General features: G+C 36.4%; 1 protein-coding gene across 7 annotated transcripts in view; it reads left to right on the plus strand.

The window, feature by feature from the left end:
* LOC149565466 (BAG-associated GRAM protein 1-like) overlaps positions 1-18,718 on the plus strand; it is a 290,284-nt gene extending 271,566 nt beyond the window's left edge. For all 7 annotated transcript variants that reach the window (XM_089819001.1, XM_089818998.1, XM_089819002.1 and 4 more), the window contains 5 exons: positions 17,271-17,417; positions 17,512-17,565; positions 17,714-17,777; positions 17,878-17,939; positions 18,187-18,718. In XM_089819001.1, the coding sequence (XP_089675127.1) occupies positions 17,271-17,417; positions 17,512-17,565; positions 17,714-17,777; positions 17,878-17,939; positions 18,187-18,327 (468 nt within the window). In that variant the 3' untranslated portion in view covers positions 18,328-18,718. The remainder of the gene's footprint in view (positions 1-17,270; positions 17,418-17,511; positions 17,566-17,713; positions 17,778-17,877; positions 17,940-18,186) is intronic.
* Positions 18,719-20,547: the final 1,829 nt, after the last annotated feature.

Consider the following 20,547-nt stretch of genomic DNA (forward strand, 5'->3'; position numbering starts at 1 on the left):
ATTACGAGCTCTTTCCAAGCTGTAATATGTTAAAGGTCAACAAAGGTGAGAAAGAAGAGGGAAATGAATGTTCGAAGGAATATAGAGAAGCAGAAGAAGGAAAGGCAGTTACGACAAAAGCTGAAGGGAAGAACATACAGTACAAACCCAGAAAAAGGGAAGATTCCACCATATGGTACACAATAAACAAACCGCGCAAAAAGAAAATGTTATGTCGAACCACGGTTATAGTAGAAAGGTGTTGGCAGCAAGGAAAACACATCATTCAGTATGCATAGGAAACAAAGAGGAAGGGTTTAATAAAAGCTTCAACAGTACGGAGTGAAGGTTCTAAAATCAAAAATGCAGTTATTGACAGCAAGGAGTAGCAGTCGACAGAATTCATGGTACCGAGTTTAGAGAACAAACTGGGCAATATGAAAAACCTGAGGGAGAGATCGTGTAACTTAAATAAATTTGATGAGCGACGATTGCAGGCACAATGGGCCATGGAGATGACATAGAACAAGCACAAAGCACGACATGATAAACACCTAAAATTAAATAATTTTCAACCGAGCCAGTTAGTGTTGAAGTATAACAGGTGGAATGAAATTAAACCAGGAAAGTTTAAAGTGAAATGGGTCCGGCCATACCAAATCCGGGAAGTAGGTGATAACAGAGCAATTAAGCTGTGGACGTTGGACGGGCAGAAAATTCTAGAAACAGTGAATGGTTCCAAGTTAAAAATATATCATGCAGAAACTATTCCGTCAACGAATATCGAGGAGCAATAAAATTGTTAAAAAAAATTTAAAAAATTTAAAAGAGGAAAAAAAATGTTATTAAAGTCACCATGCGGCAGCCTGCTAATGTCCACCGTATAGTATTTCAAGAGCCCCACATACAGCAAGAAATAAAAAATAATAAAAGGAAAAGACTTATTGATGGACAACGTATGGAAAGCAGAAGCATAGAGCATGTCGATAAAGCCACCGTATGGCAATTTAATGATGGGCAATGTACAGTAATGTGAAGCAAATAATGTGTCGCCATACGGCCAAACAAACCAAGTAAAACTTGCGGCATACGATAAACAGGAGGAAGGATGAGTAAATAGTGTATCCATACGAGGGCAACATAAGAAAGTTGTACGACGTACGGGGTCAAGGTAAGAAGTTAGGCAAAGACTGTATGTGCAAGGAGTATAATGGAAAGCCAATAGCAGGGAAATTGTAGGGGTGGGCCGTATGGCGGTAGAAAGTTGAAGTAGGGCCCGTACAGAGGACAAAACAAAAGAAGCCATACGCAAGGGAAGTCTAATGGGAAGGCTAACACCGTACGGTATAGTAGAAAGGGAGAGAATATAATTTATTTTGCCAAACCACAGCTACAGTACCACCATACGGACATGTGCAGGCAGAGGTCGATTTTGGGTTGGACGACAAATCGAAAATGTTCACAATGAATAATGCATGATGCCCAAGGGAAGGGAAAGACATAAACAAGTAGCAAAACATAAGTATTTGCCAAAAAGAGTGTGGGATCGAAAGAAAATCACAAAAATGGGATGTTCCATGAACTTTTATATTGGTTTGAGAGTGCTAATTTGGTCTTAGCGAGCCCCAAAACCCACGAGGGCACTGCCGTTCAGCCCTGCTAGGGGCAATGGCTCTTAGACCCCCAGTCAGTGCAGTTATCACTCGTGGGAAGTATGACCAGTTGATGAGACCTAAAGCTGCTGCAAGCATGGAGTGTCTGTGTACCAGAGGTGGAGGGAACAACAGAGCAAGCCTTTCGTGAGGGGTGATACGCTTTGAGGCACGTGGAGTAGGTGTTGGACGTGAAGTTGTCTTGGTGGATGCATAGAGAGCTCGGGAGGAGCTGATTATCCAGTTGAAGGCAATACAATGACACTTGGCTCAGGGTACCCAAGAGTTGGAAGTAGAGAAAGCAGCACGGGTGGCTATCAAGGTCAGCTTGATTAAGGAGACAGTACTGTATTACCAGAGGCTATAGATGCAACATGGTTTGGAGACCAGTTTGGTGCAGGCACGGGACGAATGTAGAAGTGGTGTGGCAAAAACAAATTTATCTTGTTGTAGTTAGTCAGCTAATGTATTTCGTTTTGTTAATTTGTCTCGGATATTTTGTAATTGTTGTCTGGAGATGACTTTTTCTTTTTGGGGGGATGATGTCATTAATAAATATTGAGTAGCTGACAGGTTGATGTCGTTGGTAATTGTTATGTAGCCGATGGGCCCCTTCAGGAAAGTTCTTGTTATGTAGTCGACAAGCCCTTTCGAGAAGGTTCTTCAGGATGGTATATGTACAACTTTGGATCATGGTTGTAATCATCATTGGAAGCACTATGTAATCTCTTCGACATATATGCAAATAATAAAAAGAGTAATGTTGTGTATATGTTCTTGTCTATTGTCTGTATGCATTAATCTATTTACCCCATACAATAAACATATGTGAATACATAACAGTCACAATAAGTTAGTACTATCTAACTAATCAGATCCTGTAGGAGATTAGATTAATTAGTTAATACTAACTAATCATAGAAGCAAATCGTGACTCTTGATATTGGAAGATCGTGACCTATCTTGAAAAGCATCTATTGAATACAATATATATGTGCACCGATGATTGTAGTATTGACATCGAAATCAATAAATGATCAATACCTTCAGTAGATCGATATAAATTCATATTGCTTACCATCATATGTTTACTATCGGATTCATATTGCATTTGCAGTTCACATACCTCTGTCTTCTTGCAGATCGAGACTCAGAATCAAAGATTAACATTATTGCAATTCAAGCTCTTGCATTCAGCGATACTATTACAGATCATGCTCTTACATACAGGGCAAGTTACATATACTAGAGGTGTTAAAGATTGAAAACATTATTCAGCTTTGATAAAGGTACATCTGCTTTTATACCTACGAATAAAAGTGCAAACTTATTAGTAACCAGTGATTGAAATGAAAGAAACATACAGTCTGATAGAAGTTTAATTCATTTACAAATTGATTTGTCTTTTGGTCTAGGTACAATATCCCAAACATCATTTTGTAGTATGGATTGATATTCTTCAACCATAGCATCTTTACAAGCTTGACAAGATAAAGCTTCTTCAACAATTGATGGTTCAGATTTAGTAAGCTTAGTTACTAATGTGGTATAACAAGATTTGTTTCTAGTTTTCTTGCTTTCCTTGGAAATTTCGCTTGGCTCACCATTATTTTCTTCAATCATTTTCCTTGCCCATAATGGCCTTTTCTTGATATTGGAGATGTCTCTGTCTTCTGTATCTGGTAATTGTTCATTCTCTTCTGATATATTCTACCTCTGAATTTTAGTTTGTAGATTTTCATCTAAGTCAATAAAGGGCTCATCTTCTGTATTTGTTGATAGTTTTAACGCAATGTTTTCCTTACTTCAACTGATCTTTGTTCAAGTACATAAACTCTATACACTTTTGTGTTTTCACTGTACCCAATAAATATCCCTTTCTTCCCAGATTGTTCTAACTTAGTTCATTTTTCTTTAGGTATGTGAATATAAACAGGGCAACCAAAGATTCTAAGATGATTTAAGTCAGGTTTTGTTTTAGTAAACACTTCTTCAGGGGTTATGTTTTCTAGTATTGAGTGTGGGCATCTATTTTGAATGTATACAACAATATTGGTGGCTTCTGCCCAGAATGAGAAGTGTAGGTTTTGATCATGAAGCATGGCTTTTGTTGCTTCAACAATGGTTCTATTTTTCCTTTTTGCTACCCCATTCTATTAAGGATTATAAGGTACTGTATACTCCCTATTAATCCCAACAGAGGTACAAAAGAAATTTTTAAAAGTATATTCTCTCCCATTGTCTGATCTTGGGTTTTAATTCTTTTTGACGTTTGATTTTCCACCAATTCTTTGAATTCTTTAAATTTTGATAGAACCTCACTTGATTATTTGACCTTTAGAAAATAAGTTCAAGTTTTCCTAGAGTAATCATCAATGAATATTATATAGTAAGAGTAACTTGCTAGAGAGAGTGTTGGCATAGGCCCACATAAGTCAGAGTGAACTAGTTCCAGAATTGATTTAGACCATGTAAAGTTTGATAGATCTTATTCGTGGAGACTAAGCAATTATATTTAATGACTTGAGAGGAATTAAATCTGAAGACCTTGAAGTTTATTATAAGAAAGCTTGATGATTTATGTAAACTCAAGATATCTTCAATATATATATATAAAATATATATATAGAAGCATAATCACGTAGGGGCATGACCCTATGTGATCATGTCTTAACATAACCTTAACTGCACCAATTGGTAATAAAGCATGACAACTTAATACTGAATTGGTGTTATAGACAACACATAATAACCAATATCAATCAGTGTGTTTAGACAAAACAAGGTAACCAATTTAATCGGTGTGAAACCAACCTGATACTAATGAAGTGATTGTAAACCAAGACACCCGATAGTAATCCAGGGGAACATAAGGTAAGACTCCCGATGGTAATCGGCGAGTAAGAACTGACATGAATAATATGATCTCTAGGTTTATTAATGACAAGGTAGGAAGAGCAGACTCTCACCAAAAATCGGTATTTGCAGTATAAGATTATAGCAGATTATGTTTATATATATATATATATATATATATACACACACACATATGAATAGTCAATACTTCAATAGATGTTTCAATTCACTAAACAGCTAACATTCTTAACAATGCCAACCATCTTTGAAGGCAATGCTACAAGAGTCATGCCTGTTTTTTATTTCTTTAAATCCATTTCTGTTAACATCATGCTCTGAGGAAAGCAGTTGTAGTGTCACTTATTGGCTGATTAAAGTCGCAAATACATTATAGTATAACATTCTAAATCATGATCACCAAGCTAGAGAATCAGAGTGTTGACCAATTTTTTAAAAAATTCTATTAACCAGATTTAGATTATAGTTGCATATATAAGAATTTATTGATAAATTATATCAAACTCACATATAGATGTGTTAAATGAATAGGAAACAAGCCAAAACTCACGAGGAGAAAATAAAGTTTGATTTTAAAGTTGGAAAATGCAATGGATCATAAACTCATTTATACAATATCTAAACACTTTCTATAGGTGTTTTGCTAATATATAATTCTCTTCTCAAAATTTCATCCGTGCACTAAAAAAATGGAAGGACCAAATCTTAATATCATCTTCCTTTATATAATAACAATTAAAGTAACCACAAGGAAGAGGACGTCTTGCGAACAACCAAGGTTCAAACCTCATGGGGTCACTCTCTATTGTGTCAACAATGCAGAGTTGCTTACCTTGATGCTCGGTGAAATATGATGGAAAATTGTCATTGATGTCAATAGAAGAAAGATAATGAGCATCATCAATGGCAATTGTATAAGCAAGAATTGGGCATTGAAATTGTTGGGTGGATATTTTGCAACCGATAGTTTTGGGTAAAAATTCAGTCGCAAAATAGGATGACCAGCCACAGCGTGTGAGACAGAGTCTCTCCTACCTTAAAGGGAAGGCTTCCCCTTCCCACTGTTCCTTGGATCAACTCAAGGTAAGCAAGAAATTGAGAGATTTATAAAGAGGGTGTTACTATTGTCCTTTCTTCTTAACTTTCAAGAAAGGATCCATTTATTCGTAAGCCGAATAATAGGCAAGGTGAATCTCTAATTACACTTATATCACGAGCTGGAAAGAGTGATACCGATAAATTTTAACTAACTCAAAGGCTAGCCAAAACGTACCAGTTTGGCTCTAAGTCTTGTTGTACTTTTATTTGGTAAAATCTTTACAATTAGGGCACAAAGACTCCTAAAAGTAATAACAATCTAACTATTTTGTGAATCAAGATGAAAATACAAGCTACAGACAAAGCTTCTAGCTATGGATTTTCACAATTGTTCCTGGTCAAAGCTCGGGATTCAATTGTTTCTTAACTCTTTTTTATCAATCACAAGATACAATATCAATGGCAAAAGATAGTATGAATCAAAGGTAACTTGAATGAATTATAGACAAAGCTTACAATTCACACAAATAACAATCTCACTTAATCAAAGTTAAGTCTCAAATGCTCTTTTGTATTCACTTTCTCTCAAAATAGTGCTACACAAACAAAGTTCTGCTGGCACAATTTCTCCAGAACTCTCTTAAATAAAGATAATGATGATTTTACAATGAGGGGGGCACTCCTTTATATAGGCAAAGAAGTTGAGAAAAAGGGGGAGGAAAAAGTGGGAGCAACTCAACCAACTTTGACCAAGTTTAACTACAGAAACTAAAAAGGTTACATGCAACTCGCATTACACCTTTTACATACATGCAATTCGCATTACATGTAATTACACTTCTTCATGTAATGCATCTTCTCCAACTACAAACATGAAAGAAGAAGAAAGAAGACGGAAGAGAAAAGAACAATTTTGAAGGGCCTTGTACTTGACAATGCAATCCTAGATGATAACAGGATTGAGAGTTCCTGTACCTTGTACTGCTGCATTCACGTTGATAATCATAGTGTTGCGTCTTTTGACAACCTCTAGCTCTCTTTGATGAATTGTTCATTATCATGTGAAAACTTGATGTGATCCATCTTTTCTTGCTCAAGTTGTCGTGAATTCTCCTTTGTAGATCAGCACAAATTGGAGTCTTTGACACTTTGGAAACCTTCTTGACGATGTTCGGATGTACACTCAAAACAACTTTCCATCAGCACCTTTAACTCTTTTTTTTTTTTTTTTTTGAAGTAAAGTTCTTGGCGCACGAGAATGCGTGTAAATGGAAATTGCTAATTTTCAAAAAGTGACTTGGGCTTTCAAGATGTCATTACATGGAAAATGGATTACATGTAAATGCAACATGTAACAGAAGGTGGAGGGTGAAATGAGATGCAAGTGTGAGTGAAAGATACGCTTTACATGCATATGCGGATGAAGGCTAAGATGGAAAGCATGGAAAGATACTAAAACATGTATTTGCTCATGGAGGTGTGAATGCATATGGAGAGGAGAAAATGACATTTTTTTTACTTTACAAAAAGTGATTTTTAGTCAAAATTGGACCTTTTGGATGCAATTACATGTAAGGCATTTCGTGTAATCGTGTCATGTGAATGGAAGCGAAAAATGAGATGGATGAAAATGGAAACGGAAAATGGGATTACATGCATATGCGAATGGCGAATGGGATGAAAAACATGTAATCACATATGTCGGATGAAATGTGAGATGTAATGACATGGAAATGGAATGTGAAAAAAATGAAATGATAATGCTTTCGCATCTAATGAACGAAAAACAAGTTTTTGGGAAAAAACTTGCAACTTCTCCAAAATAGAGAAAAACTGGCAACAAGCACACAAAATCAAAACAAAAGAAAAACATACCTTTGAAAACAACTCAAAACAGCCAAGATGCAATGCACTCCAAAAATGAAATTTGAATTTGGAACTTGGGGAAGAACCAAAAACATCAAAATGAAGGAAAACTTCATATTTAAAAGAAAAATGCACTTTAAAAGGCAAAGATTCTTACAAATGGCATCCATTCAACGATTTCATGCATAAAATCAGCATGGATAACCATGAATTAAAACATAAGAAAGAAGAAGTCCACTTACTTGATGAATATGTGCCAAAAATGAAGGAAAAGATGCTCTTTCTTTGAAATTTTCTTCAAAAATGATGAGAATTTATCAAATCTCCAAAATCCGAATGATAGAGGGCAGCAAACAAGGAGAATATTATGCAAGCTTGCAAAACGTGCCCTAAATTAGCTCGTCATTGCCACGTTTTAAAGATTTGAAAGTTCTTGAGCCGTTTTTATCAAAACAAGCAAAAGACGTGATCTTCAAAGTAAAGTATTTTGATCATTTAACACCAAAATAATGATCCTCAACCAATGTAATCACCTAAAAAGGTAAAAACGACTTGATCTCATGCAAAAACGTGATCAAACTTGGCAGATTTATGAATTTTTATGCAAAAAAGTGCCCTAGCTTGAAGTTTCAAACATGTTTTTGGGTGCAATAACTTGATTTTTGATGAGGGCAAAATGATCACCTCTCCAAAACATGATGAATGCAATTGATTTCATTCAAATCCATGAAGAGAATCAAAAGTTATGATCAAAATAGGAGAGTTTTGGAGCAAGAACATGTTTTCTTCACATAATAGGACATTTTTGTGTTCATTGCATATTTTAAAACATGTAATAAGGTAAAATAGGACCTTTTTGATGCAATTGCATGTTTTAAAAAATGTCTTTGGTTATAATCTCACTTTTGGAAGCCTATTACATATTTTAAAATGTGCAAGTCTCCAAAATCTCACTTATTGGAGTCACTTACATATTTTATAAACATATCTCACATTTTTCATGCACAAGCATGAAAACTCAACTTTTCATGTTATTGCCTCAAAAAGGTCCACTTTTAGAAGCTTTTGATGTAATGACTTGAAAAAGGTCCTCAAAATGAATTTTTATATGCATTAGCATGAAAAGTTTCCACTTTTCATAGTTTTTTACATGCATATGCATATAAAATGTCCACTTTTAGACTTTTAAGTTATGCATTTCACTTATTTTTATAAAAATGTCAACAATATGGGTCAAAAATAATATTTATGTATTATATTAATCAATATAAGTCATAAACATTAAGTTAAAGTGACATTTATATAAGTATTTGATTTAAAAATCAAAAATTTAAAAAGTAACTATATAGTTCTATAGTCACTTTAAGTGAAAAATTAAAAAATAACTCAACTTAAAATTATAATATAAAGTGCACTATAGTCACTTTAAGTTATAAATTTAAATGAAAAGTAACTTTAAAACATAACAAAAAGTAAGTAAAATGTTATATTTTCAAAAAGTAAATGTCAAAATGAAAATATAACATCATATTTTTAATTCATGCTATTGCATCTAAAATGTCCACTTTTGAGGCACTAAAATGATCATATCTCTTGACTGACAACTCCGATTGACCTCTAGGTTAGACCGAATCGAAGGGGAAAACGAAAGGCATAATATGAGCGAATTCAAAGGACCAAAAACAAGCAAACACAAACTCAAAAGCAAAGAACGGACTCTGAAGGCTTCAAAAATCAAGCAAAGGCTCGACAGAAAGAAAAACAAAAACGACTTGACGAAGGCCTTCAATAAAACAATTTGATATTTGAATTGAAATGGATCAATCGATCAATATTAAGCAATTGAATATCAAATTCAAGCTTAGAGAGACATGAAACTAGCTTGGAAAAGTTTCGTGCTGTTACCAACATTTTGTAGTGACAAAATGCAGGACAACAGAAATAGCAATAGAGATACACATCTTGTAAGTTGCAAACAGATTTATACATCATATAAATACAGTTGAAAGAAAGAGAGCAGAAATTAAATGCCACAGCGATGAAGGTGGGATTCCAGATTATCCAAATCAGCACAGGGATTAGTCACCATCAAACTAGCAAATGAATCCACTCAGCTTAACCTCTATCAGCATAGATAGCATACAGTTAACCAAATAGAGACAGGCAGAGAGTATCAGTTAGGAACACTATGGTGCTGGGTGTAATCAATTAATCTGCAGAAGATTACAATGTATTCTGGTGTTCATAATGATAATAAGAAAATCAAGGAAATGATTTAAACAAATAAACAACAAAGACGATTATGCAAAAATGTAGTGCTATAGTTTCTTAAAAATAGATAACAAGCCATTATGCCAGGTCAGCAGTATGTTAAGGAGAGTTCATTTGAAATTATGATCAAATTAATATGTATTGTAGATAGAGAATTCAATAAGAATGTTAGAAGCGTCTGCAAAATATTTATTTAAGTGTTGCGAAGACAAAACAATAGAACAACGAGTATGCAAAATCAAATGAAACATAAGGTATCACATAAAATACAGAATCGAATGCAAGGTATTGAGTGAAACACAAAATAAGAAAGCCGACTTTGCTGAGTTGAACAGTAAGAATGAATTACTTACCAATGCATCAAGGAGGACAATAATCAAATATATATATATATATATATATATATATAGCTACATCAGAAGGAAGTTTGGATACTCAGGAAACCTAACAGTGAGTTACAAATGGGCTAGGAAATGAAGCACTTGTGTTTGCTTTCAATGATGAAACGGTAAGATAAAAGTCATGCATGGAACAAATTATCTAAGTGGCGGCCAATACATGCCCACGATGAAGATACGATTTGGTAAACACGACAGCGTTGCAGTCTTTGTCGAGTTATATTAGGTGGCATTGAGCATAGTAAGCCCTGTTAAGTCAACAACAGTAGCGAAGGAAATGCATATAATAAAAATCAATGAATATCCATTTTGAATAATTACAGATACAAACCTGTGTAATGTCCCCATTTTTTAGATGGATTTTAATAATAATATAGTTAAATATAAGATTAGAAAATATTAATATAAATAATAACTATAAAAGTAAATATGAAATTAGATAAATAATAACTAAATGTAATATATATTATTATTAAATCCTAAGGATGTGACCATTCGAAAATAGATCATGGAAGATATATAAAATGGGAGTGCATAGTGAATAGGAGGGGGGGAATTACTTTAGACTTCAATATTCAGACAGCAATAGAAACATGGAGAATAAGATTTATTGTGTTTAGACAATCAAACCTTCAACTTAGTCGGAATTTATGAGCAAATCATCACTAGGTACAAGATTCCACTACAGTTGACAAGCGACCGGGGAGGACACTTTGTGAATCATGTCATCCAACTGCTCACTACTGAGTTCAAAATTTATCATTCACTATCAAGCACATAGTACCTGGGAGCCAACGGAAAAGCAGAAGCTACGAACAAAATCTTGGTCGGGGTGATTTATAAATCTTGTGCAATCGAGGGAGAAGATTGGGAAGAAAAACTACCATCAGCATTATGGGCATACCACACTTAATAAAAAGTAACTACAGGACACACTCTGTTTCAGTTGATGTATGGACAGGAGGCCGTGGTATCAACAGAATTCATGGTACCGAGTTTAAAGATTGCCATCGAGAACAAACTGGGAGACATGGAAAGTCTGAGAGAGAGGTTGGACAATTTAAATAAACTAGATGAGCGATGGCTGCAAGCACAGTGGGCCACAGAAGTTACACAAAACAGGCATAAGGTATGGCATGACAAGCATTTAAAATTGAATAAATTTCAACCAAGACATTTAGTTTTGAAGTATAATGGGCGAAACGAGATCAGACTAAGAAAGTTCAAAGTGAAGTGGGTAGGACCATACAAGATACGCGAAGTTGGTGATAATAGAGCAATCAAATTATGGACGTTGGATGGGAAGGAAGTGCCTAATACAGTGAACGGGTTGAAGTTGAAAATTTATTGTGAAAGATATAACGTGCCTATGGGATCAAACTAGGGAAAATAAAAAAATATGTATAGTAGTTAGTAATGTATATATGTAAGATAAGGAAGTATAAGTAATTATAAAAGGAGAATTATAATAGAGCAATGACAAAATTATAGTGACATAAGATCGTGCGGCTGCAAATAAAAGGACTAAAGCACAATTCAAGAGTATTCCATCCAAAAGACAAAAGAAGGATTTCATACAGTAGTCAATGAACCATGGAAGACTGTGCGGACGACATATGTGGTGTGAAAGACCGTACAACATAAAGTAGGGTGGAAGACAGTAGAGGAAGCAACCCCGTACGGTTAGAGGGAAAGCAACCACAAGCACCGCAGTGAGAAGGCAAGTGTCGTATGGACATAAAGGAACACTGTACGACATACTGCTGAGAAAACAAGGCTTTCTATAACTAGGAAACTTGCATTGTGAAAGGACCATATGACAATATCTGAAGGACAAAGTCATACCAATTGAAGGAAGAAGAAGAAACCCTACAAACACCACTGGACGACCGTATGGACAACACTAGGAAGGGTCCAAAGAAACTCAACAAACAGAAGGTGAGTTTGTCATACGGTAGAAGAAACAACACCGTACAACCTGGAAGGTTGCTAGAGGGGCACACCGTAGGCAGTACGATCAAAGAGTGCAGGAAGATTAGGTGGGATCTTATGAAAAAATTCAGAAAAGGAATTACAAAGCTTCAAGAGGGAATGAGAGACAACAGTACAGCTGATAGGAGATATATTGACCACCGTACGGCTATTTGAGCAGGAAGGCGAGTATTCAAAAGGAAAAAAGTGTCATACGGCCAAGAAGTTGTTGGCACAAACAGAAGAATTCGTATGACCAGTAGTTGAGAAGGATAAGTGTTGCATCTGTACACCCGAATAAGGCATTGGAAGGAGTCGTACGGATTTGTACGAACGTCAAAAGTAGTAACATAGTAAAAGAAACTTTCATAAATAAGTGTGTATAGAGGTAACTGACCTAACGGTTTTTTGTCTTCTACAAACAAAACGACAAGAAATGTAACAACAATTATGCATTCAGCTAGCAAGTGAGCCTTGAAAAAATATTGGACGAAGATTCAGCGACAACTACAGCCATGAATAGGAATATAAAAAGTTTGCCATCCAGAGCCCGTATAGCAAGACAAACAAGTACAAGACCAAGCAAAAAGAAAGGGAGGCAACCAACATAGTTGGCTGCGACAAATAATCCCACAGCGCAGAATGTTGCATTTGAAGGAATGAATAGTGCAGAATGCAAGAAGTGGTGGCAGGAGACACCTGATAACCATCCAGTGAAGGCCAGCATTCAGAAGGCACAAGTTGAGTGGGTAATACAAATGCTTGTATTCTGTATCAAAGATTATGAAGGGTTTTTGCGCCTCATGATAGAAACGTATGATAGGTTCTCTCGAACCAGTATGTTTGCCTACTTTGGTTGCAACTTGGTAATATCATTCAGATTGGTAGACTTCACATGTGTATTCGAGATACCTGGTCATGCACAAGGGGGAAGGAAAATAGATAGCAAACCAAAAAAGTTGAGTCGGGAGGTAAAGACAATTGATACAGCTATTATGTGGGGATCTGACACAGACAGAGCAAGAAGCTCTCACAGACGCGTCAAGGGGTAGAGGATTGAAGAAATCCAACGTACAGGAAGGTCATTGGTGTTGTCTTATGGACATTGTGAAGAGTCACCTCACAGGCTTTAGCTGTGCCTCAAACATTTCATTTCCACAGTTGGTGATGATGAATGAGATTCTGCATGGAAGAGTGTACGACTAGGCTGTATTGTTGGTAGAACGAATGTATGAATTTATGATATTACAGCACAAGACGTTCTACATGCTGCATTATGCCATCGAACTATTCTTAGAGGCAACAATGCGGATGATCCCCAATGATGCACTAGAGGCCGAAATGGGACCACTCGTACCAGGCGAACCCTCGATCATGCAATGGAGGCATCTCGATACACTTGGCACCAAGACCACGGTTGGTCAAAAACGACCGAGACCGAAAAGCAGAAATATTGACAGTGGTCGCGAGGAGACTTCTTCTAAGGAGAGTGGGACCAACGAGGAGAAGGAAGAGGATGAAAAGGTAGAAGTAATTACAGTTACACCATTGCGATTCCCACAGCCTGTACTCTCAACAACAGCACACTTGGCTCTAGTAGGTATACATGGCATTCTGGGGTTTGGTCAGTTCAGGCAACCATGTAATGTACCGACTAACGAGTTACAGGAACCTAGGAATAATCGTAGGGAAATGAACCCAAATGCACAGGATAGGAAAATGTACGGACTGAAATTGAACAGGAAAACAAAGCCATACAGTGGTTAAGACTAGTGTATGGAGAGGAGTAAGGGATGTCAGCACAGGAGACTCATACGATGAGAATAACTAAGCCGTATGGAAAGATGATTGGATGGCGTACGGTGAGCAGAGGTAGTATGGAGGAGATTTGACAGCCCGTACGGTGGAAGGAAGCTGGGTTGTACAGATATTTGAAGTCTATATGGTGAGGGCAAATAGTCGTACGGAAAAAATTTGTACCTAAGATGTGCAGTAGGTATCCGTACAGAAAGCTAAGTGGAAGCCATATGGTGGCTGGAAGAAGGTCGTACGGTGATGATAAGAAGGCAACTGGAACTGAAATGCAGACTTGCACATACAAAACACAGAGGATTTGTAGATGAAAATTCACACAAACAGAGAGACTCGAATGCAAATAGAGGATAATGTTCCGATATGCCAAATCCTATCAAATTAACACATACACCAACGGAATAGGGTGAGGGCTAAGTCCCACCAAAACCGCACCAGCCAAATAGGGAAGGTCTTTCACTTCCGAAATGGCGAACAATGCTGAACTCCAATAGGAATCCACAGTACAGAAGATATAATCCAAAAGCATGCGTACTACAATCTACAAGCCATGCTTAAATACCTATCAGGAAACTTTTTGAGGGTGTACAAAGGTAGCCGACAGCGCCACAAACTACGGAAATAAAAATAAAATGGGTCCGAGATATACTAAATCAATCAAAACCCCTAAATACAAAAATTAATAACTTGGGCCCCAAATTAATTAAAATTGGGAACATTACAAATCCTCACCACCCAAAAATTTCTTGTCCTCAAGCAATTCGTAACTCCTGGATCCCAAACCGTGCACTAACACGGATAGCCATATCTGTTGGAAACACCATGATCCTTCGATTGAATTCAACTGAGGTTAGTAGACCACCATCAAGATTCCGATGTACTACAATCTACAAGCTGTGCTTAAATACCCGTCAGGAAAGTTTCCAAGGGTGTACAAAGGTAGCCGACGGTGATACAAACTACGGAAATAAAAATAAAATGGTCCGAGATATTCTAAATCAATCGAAACCCCTAAATACACACATTAATAACTTGGGCCCCAAATTAATTAAAATTGGGAACATTACAAACCAGTAGTGATGACTCTGACTTCAATTGCGATTCACTCTGTCGCGGAGACATGAGCTATTCCAGAGGCATTAGCAGAGGCACATCTACCACCAACGGAGGCAGTCGTTCCAGAGGTACAATGGAACCTACTCGTGGGGTTTTGCTAGAGGCTATGGTCGAAGTCTTGCACCTGACGTAGAGATGGACACTCAGGAAGAAGTAATGGAGATACCAATAGGCGAGGGTTTGAGAATGCCAGGTGTTCACTTGAACATAGTGGGTTCGGATGTAGTGGTTACGGTAGATACAACATTGTTAGCATCGCTTGAGGAGCTAGACAGAGAGAGCAGAACCCAGAAGTTGAGAACGTACCTGAGTACGAAGTTTCACCCTACCCCAGCACATTGAGTGACATACCTGCATACACCTATGCGAGTAGTAGTTTCGGAGGAAGACCCTTTACAGGCACAGGTGGAGGAGCCGACACAAAATGATGGACTACCACATAGCGCTGTTGAGTGGATGGCGGAAGCAATAGAGAGGGCTATGGGTGTGCAATAGCAGCCTCCAATAGCACCAAAAATAGTGATGAGAGAGGCATTCTTTGCTGATATAGCGGCTTTAGCAACTTGGGCTCGCCAAGTAGTGGCCTCGGCAGAGATACAAGCTCTAGACTCAATAGTAAAGGAGCTAGAGAGAGTGGTATCGTTCATGAAATTAGCATGCCTAGCTGCCTTTACAGTTTGTTTTGAGGAACGGGGATGGCCAAGTGTCGAGACTGCAGAGATGCGGCAAGATTGGGCCACTACGAGAGGTCCAGGTATGGAGAGTCAAGTAGATGCTTTGACTTAGGAGATAGTTGAGATACACAGGGATGCATATTACACCCTTTGGAGGAGCCAAGCAGATCAGGTAGCAGCAGAGAGGGCTTGGGAGGAGTCAGCTACCAGGCTAGCCACGAAGAGGGCAGCTTGGGAATCCGAGAGGGCAGCCTTGTTAGACAGATAGAGTCAGCTACAGAAGGTGGCAGCAGAAAATGAATAGTTAGTAACGGGTGGCAGACGAGAAAGAGAGAGAACTGGGAGAGATTGTTGGGATGATGCTGTCAGCTTTGGAGCTTCAAATGGAGGCTGAAGCAAAATTGAAAGTTCGGAAGGAGCAAGTGTACAAGCTACGAGCAAAGCTTAACGAGCTTAGGGCACAGACGGCTACTACACCAAGGATGCATCGTTCTTAGTATCTAAACATGGATGTAATTAATTGTCTTAGTGAAATTTGAATTTTGTTGTCTTTATTTGTCATTCGGAGACGACTTTACTTTTTGCGGGCGATGATATTGTCGGTAAATTCTATATTGTAGCTGACGGGTAGAATTGTATCCAAAAGGGCACCTAACAGTTGAGTCACCCCTTCGGGAAAGTATATGTACATCATTAGGAAGGGACTTTGGAACAGCATTAAAATCATCATAATCATATTGTAAGCATTGGAGTGCATATTGCGTATATGAATAAAGTATTTGTTATGTGTTATATCTTACTGTACTACATGCGATAAGTATCATTTTACCCTGTACAGTAAATACGTTTCCACACCAGTAATCACCTAACTACCCGTTTTGCCGGACAATAGGCTATAGACATTCAGAAAATGTGGCACAAAATAATAAGCTCATTGGAAACAAAACATAAAGTTTTCAGGTATAAATGTTCTTTGGCTCAAATCACAATCTTGCTGAGATAATGGATGAAAATGGGAGTTTTTAGAACTCCCTGTGAATGATTTCTCGGTATTATTTATACTTCTAATTTTGTCTCGGCCCTATTTTTTATATTAGTGATTATTTAAAATAGCAGGGGCCTTCTTTGCATTTGCGTTCAATTTAATAACAGCACTGTTAATACTGCAACATTAAATTTTGCTAGTTGTGTATATTGAACAAAGTAGTCTTCTGTTTGGTTCTGTATTAATATCTCTCTGTTGTTCTCTGTTATGAAATTGCCCTCTGCCCTTGCATGTGAAGAAATGTTTGCTAAGTGTTTTGGCTCTATTTTAATTGACTAGATAAAACTATCATATATAGGCTATACATATCAATTTGTATATAGTTATAAAAACCAACATTTCATATTGTACATTATTTCATTTCGTTGTGTAACTAATGGTCTGTGGTGGCTGTCATTTCCAGATATTTTAGTTTCTAGTGGAATATTTTTGTTCCCTTGGGTTAGTGGAATATTTTTGTTCCCTTGGGTTTGGTTTGGTTTTGTAAATAGACAATGCACATTTACATGTGAGAAATCGCAAACAGTTTCTATTGCCCAAAAGAATTTGAAACAATGTTATTCTTTGTTTACAGTTAGCACAATGGCATGGAGCTGACGAGTATAGTGGTCTACTTCGAGAAATATCCTTCAGATCAATATGTAACAACCCTATGTGCCCCCCAGACACTGCAATGACAGAGTGGCAACATGCAGTTTTTTCTGACAATGACAGTGTTTTGGTGAGAAAAGCATTATTTTAAAAACATTTAGCAACTACTACAAGCATAAATGTGCTTCATGAAATCTGTACTCATTTTTTATTTTTTTTCCCAGGTGTTTGAGACAGTACAACAGGCTCATGATGTGCCATTTGGCTCATACTTTGAGGTGTAAATACTAACAGTACTCACAAATAACACATTATGAATTGTATTTTATTATTGTTATCATTTTTATTGTTTCCTTTTTGGGTTGGAAACTAGATGTTTGATTATGATATGCAGTTTGTTTAATTGAATTTATTTTTGATTTGAAGGTCCATTGCAGATGGAGGGTAGAGACTATATCTGCGTCCTCTTGTAATCTGGAAGTTAAAGTGGGTATGTAATATTTAACCAAGGAAATGAATAAGAACTGATTTATTTTCTAGTACTAGTGATTTTGTTGGGAGATAATCATTAGAGGAAATGTCATTTGCAGGTGCACATTTCAAGAAATGGTGTGTGATGCAATCTAAAATAAGGACTGGCGCAGTTAATGAGGTGTGTTTTGTGTACCCAATGAGGTTTTCTTTCTCATTGTTAGCAACTACAAGTTGTACTTATATTCTCATGTTATTATTATTATTTAGTTCCAGTCTACAACCAAATATTTTAAATTACCGACTTCACAATGATATGTACTACTTAAATATTATTTCTCACATTTAAAAAAAACATAAAATCTTACATTTTAGATTTATAAAATACACAATCACATTTTCCTCACACAAGTTGATGACCTTTACAGTACAAGAAGGAAGTTGAATTGATGCTAAACCTGGCACGAGCATACCTGCAAACATCCAGCTCACCTCACAAGGATAATGCAAATATTGAAGAAACACATATAAACAACATTTCGGAATCTACACCTGATCAACGGGTATGATGATCCTGCAATATTTGTTGATGTGAAACCTTGGCAGTCCCTACACACTAGTGTACCTGTATCAGTTAACAACTTATGATGAGGTGTTAGTATATTTATGCTTACTAATAAATGTGTGATATTAGCATCTGTTACTAGAGGGCTTTGTCCAAAAGAACTGGCTGCTGATGCAATGATATAATGTGCCTTCTAAATTGAGGTACTAGCTCAAAAATGTGGAGGAATATGTGTTCTGTATTTGCATTAGCTTGTAAAATTCCAAGTTTGTATATTGTTAATATGCATTTGTAAATTGAGAAATATCAATTGGTGTAACATCATATTGTAAGCTCTTCTTTGTTTTGAGCAGGCATTGGATCATTATTAATAGAGACACCATTGTCAACAGAAACTGAACTTTACTTTTTCTGAAAGGTTAGTTAAGGTTATATTATGGGGCCCTGCCCAGCAGAACTTGATATCATTATATATATTGATAACTCATTGAAAAATCTACAAAAGAAGCATTAAAACTAATGCACGGTATAGAAAATGAAACCCACAATGGCAAATGTCAAGCACTCACTGTCCACAAAAAACTAAACATAGCAATCTACTTAACTCAGAGCCACCCTTGGTACAGAGAATGCCAATAAAAAACAAAACAAACCAGGCAGCATGATTGAATTATATAGTCCCTGCCAACTACTTGTTTCTGTTAGTTCCCCATCTTTCACCCTCAGGGTTTCCAGTTATTTCTTGCCAACTAGGCCCATCATCCCAGACACTTTCATCTCTATCTGTGCTTTCTTGAGAGTTGTTACTACTTTGTTGGGATGGTCTCATACCTACATGTAGAGGGAGAGGGGCAGAGGTGAACATTAATTTATAGAGATGACGGATTAGATGGGAGAGGGAACTTGGGATCCTTGAGGTTTGTTTTCTGCAGTTCTTTATCATCTACTATGGCCCATCATCTCAGACAAAGTCATCCCTCTCTGTGCTTTCTTGAGAGCTGTTGCAATTGCTGCTATATTCCATAAATTAAATATATGAAATAAAAAAAATGATGGCAATGTGTAGTAGATAAGTAAAATATATCTTCATTTGCTCATGGTATTATTACAGAGAAAAAGACTGGAGATAGTTGGCCAAGAATTCCAGTTCATCCAACTATACCATACTACCTTCCTCTAAACATAATTAGTCGGTGTCTTCACAATAAATTTTTGTCCAATCTTTGCATTGAATTTATCCTCTTAATATTCTTCTGGATCATCCTTTTACCGTCAAATTGAAGAACTTAATATTACAGTCAATTTCCAAAGTAAGATGACTCTAATCATCACATACCTTCACATTTTCACTTCAAAAAATCTTGTTTAGCCTCTTATTAATGCATTTGTATGATTTTCTATCTGTTGCATAGCCTAATAAAATTCCTTCATTAGCTCGTGTATCAAATTATTTGAGTCCATCTTCATCCCTTCTAATGTAACATTTAGATCTTCCATACCAAAGTTTATTAGGTGTCTTTGGATGATATGCTATGATTTACAGTCTTGTATGCACAACATCCTCCCTATACACATTGGACAAATTAGCATCTTTTAAAATAGTTCCAGCCATTTACAAAACTGACCTATTCAACTACTCCATTTTGATGTGGAGGTCTCGGTGTTGAGTGTTCTCTTCTTATTCCATTCATATCACAAAAACCATCAAATTATTTTGATATGAATGCTCCACCCCCATCAGATTTTAAGCATGGGTATGTGGAGGATCATGAGAGATCAAGCTACGTTCCTCAAGTGGCAGTAAAAAATTAGAAAATCAAGGTTACGTCAACTTGATTGAAACGTTGAACTAGTTATGAACGTTATATCAAAATATTGTAAGAATATGATTTTCAGGAAATTGAATGTAGTTTATAAACAAGTAGGCCTTATTTGACAAAAACTAATTCGGTTGGTAAAAAAATTGGATTTGAATGCAATAGTATGAAAATTTCAGAATAAAAGTAAGAAGTGTATATCTGACCACCTTAATCACAAATAAATAATCTTTTTTTTTGAGATTATAGATATAAGAAGTAGAATAGTGCACAATTTTTTTGGTATTTTTATTCTAAGCAAAAAATTAATTATACTTTTTTTGTTGTAATGTTTTCAGGATTAAAAACTATCATTTTTTACCACCTTAACTTTCAAAACTTTACAAAGTTGATTTTGTTTCCCTTGC

Source organism: Cupressus sempervirens, chromosome 3 (genome assembly GCF_028749045.1).
Source record: "Cupressus sempervirens isolate cs-2001-9-10 chromosome 3, ASM2874904v1, whole genome shotgun sequence".
NCBI classification, from domain to species: Eukaryota; Viridiplantae; Streptophyta; class Pinopsida; order Cupressales; family Cupressaceae; genus Cupressus; species Cupressus sempervirens.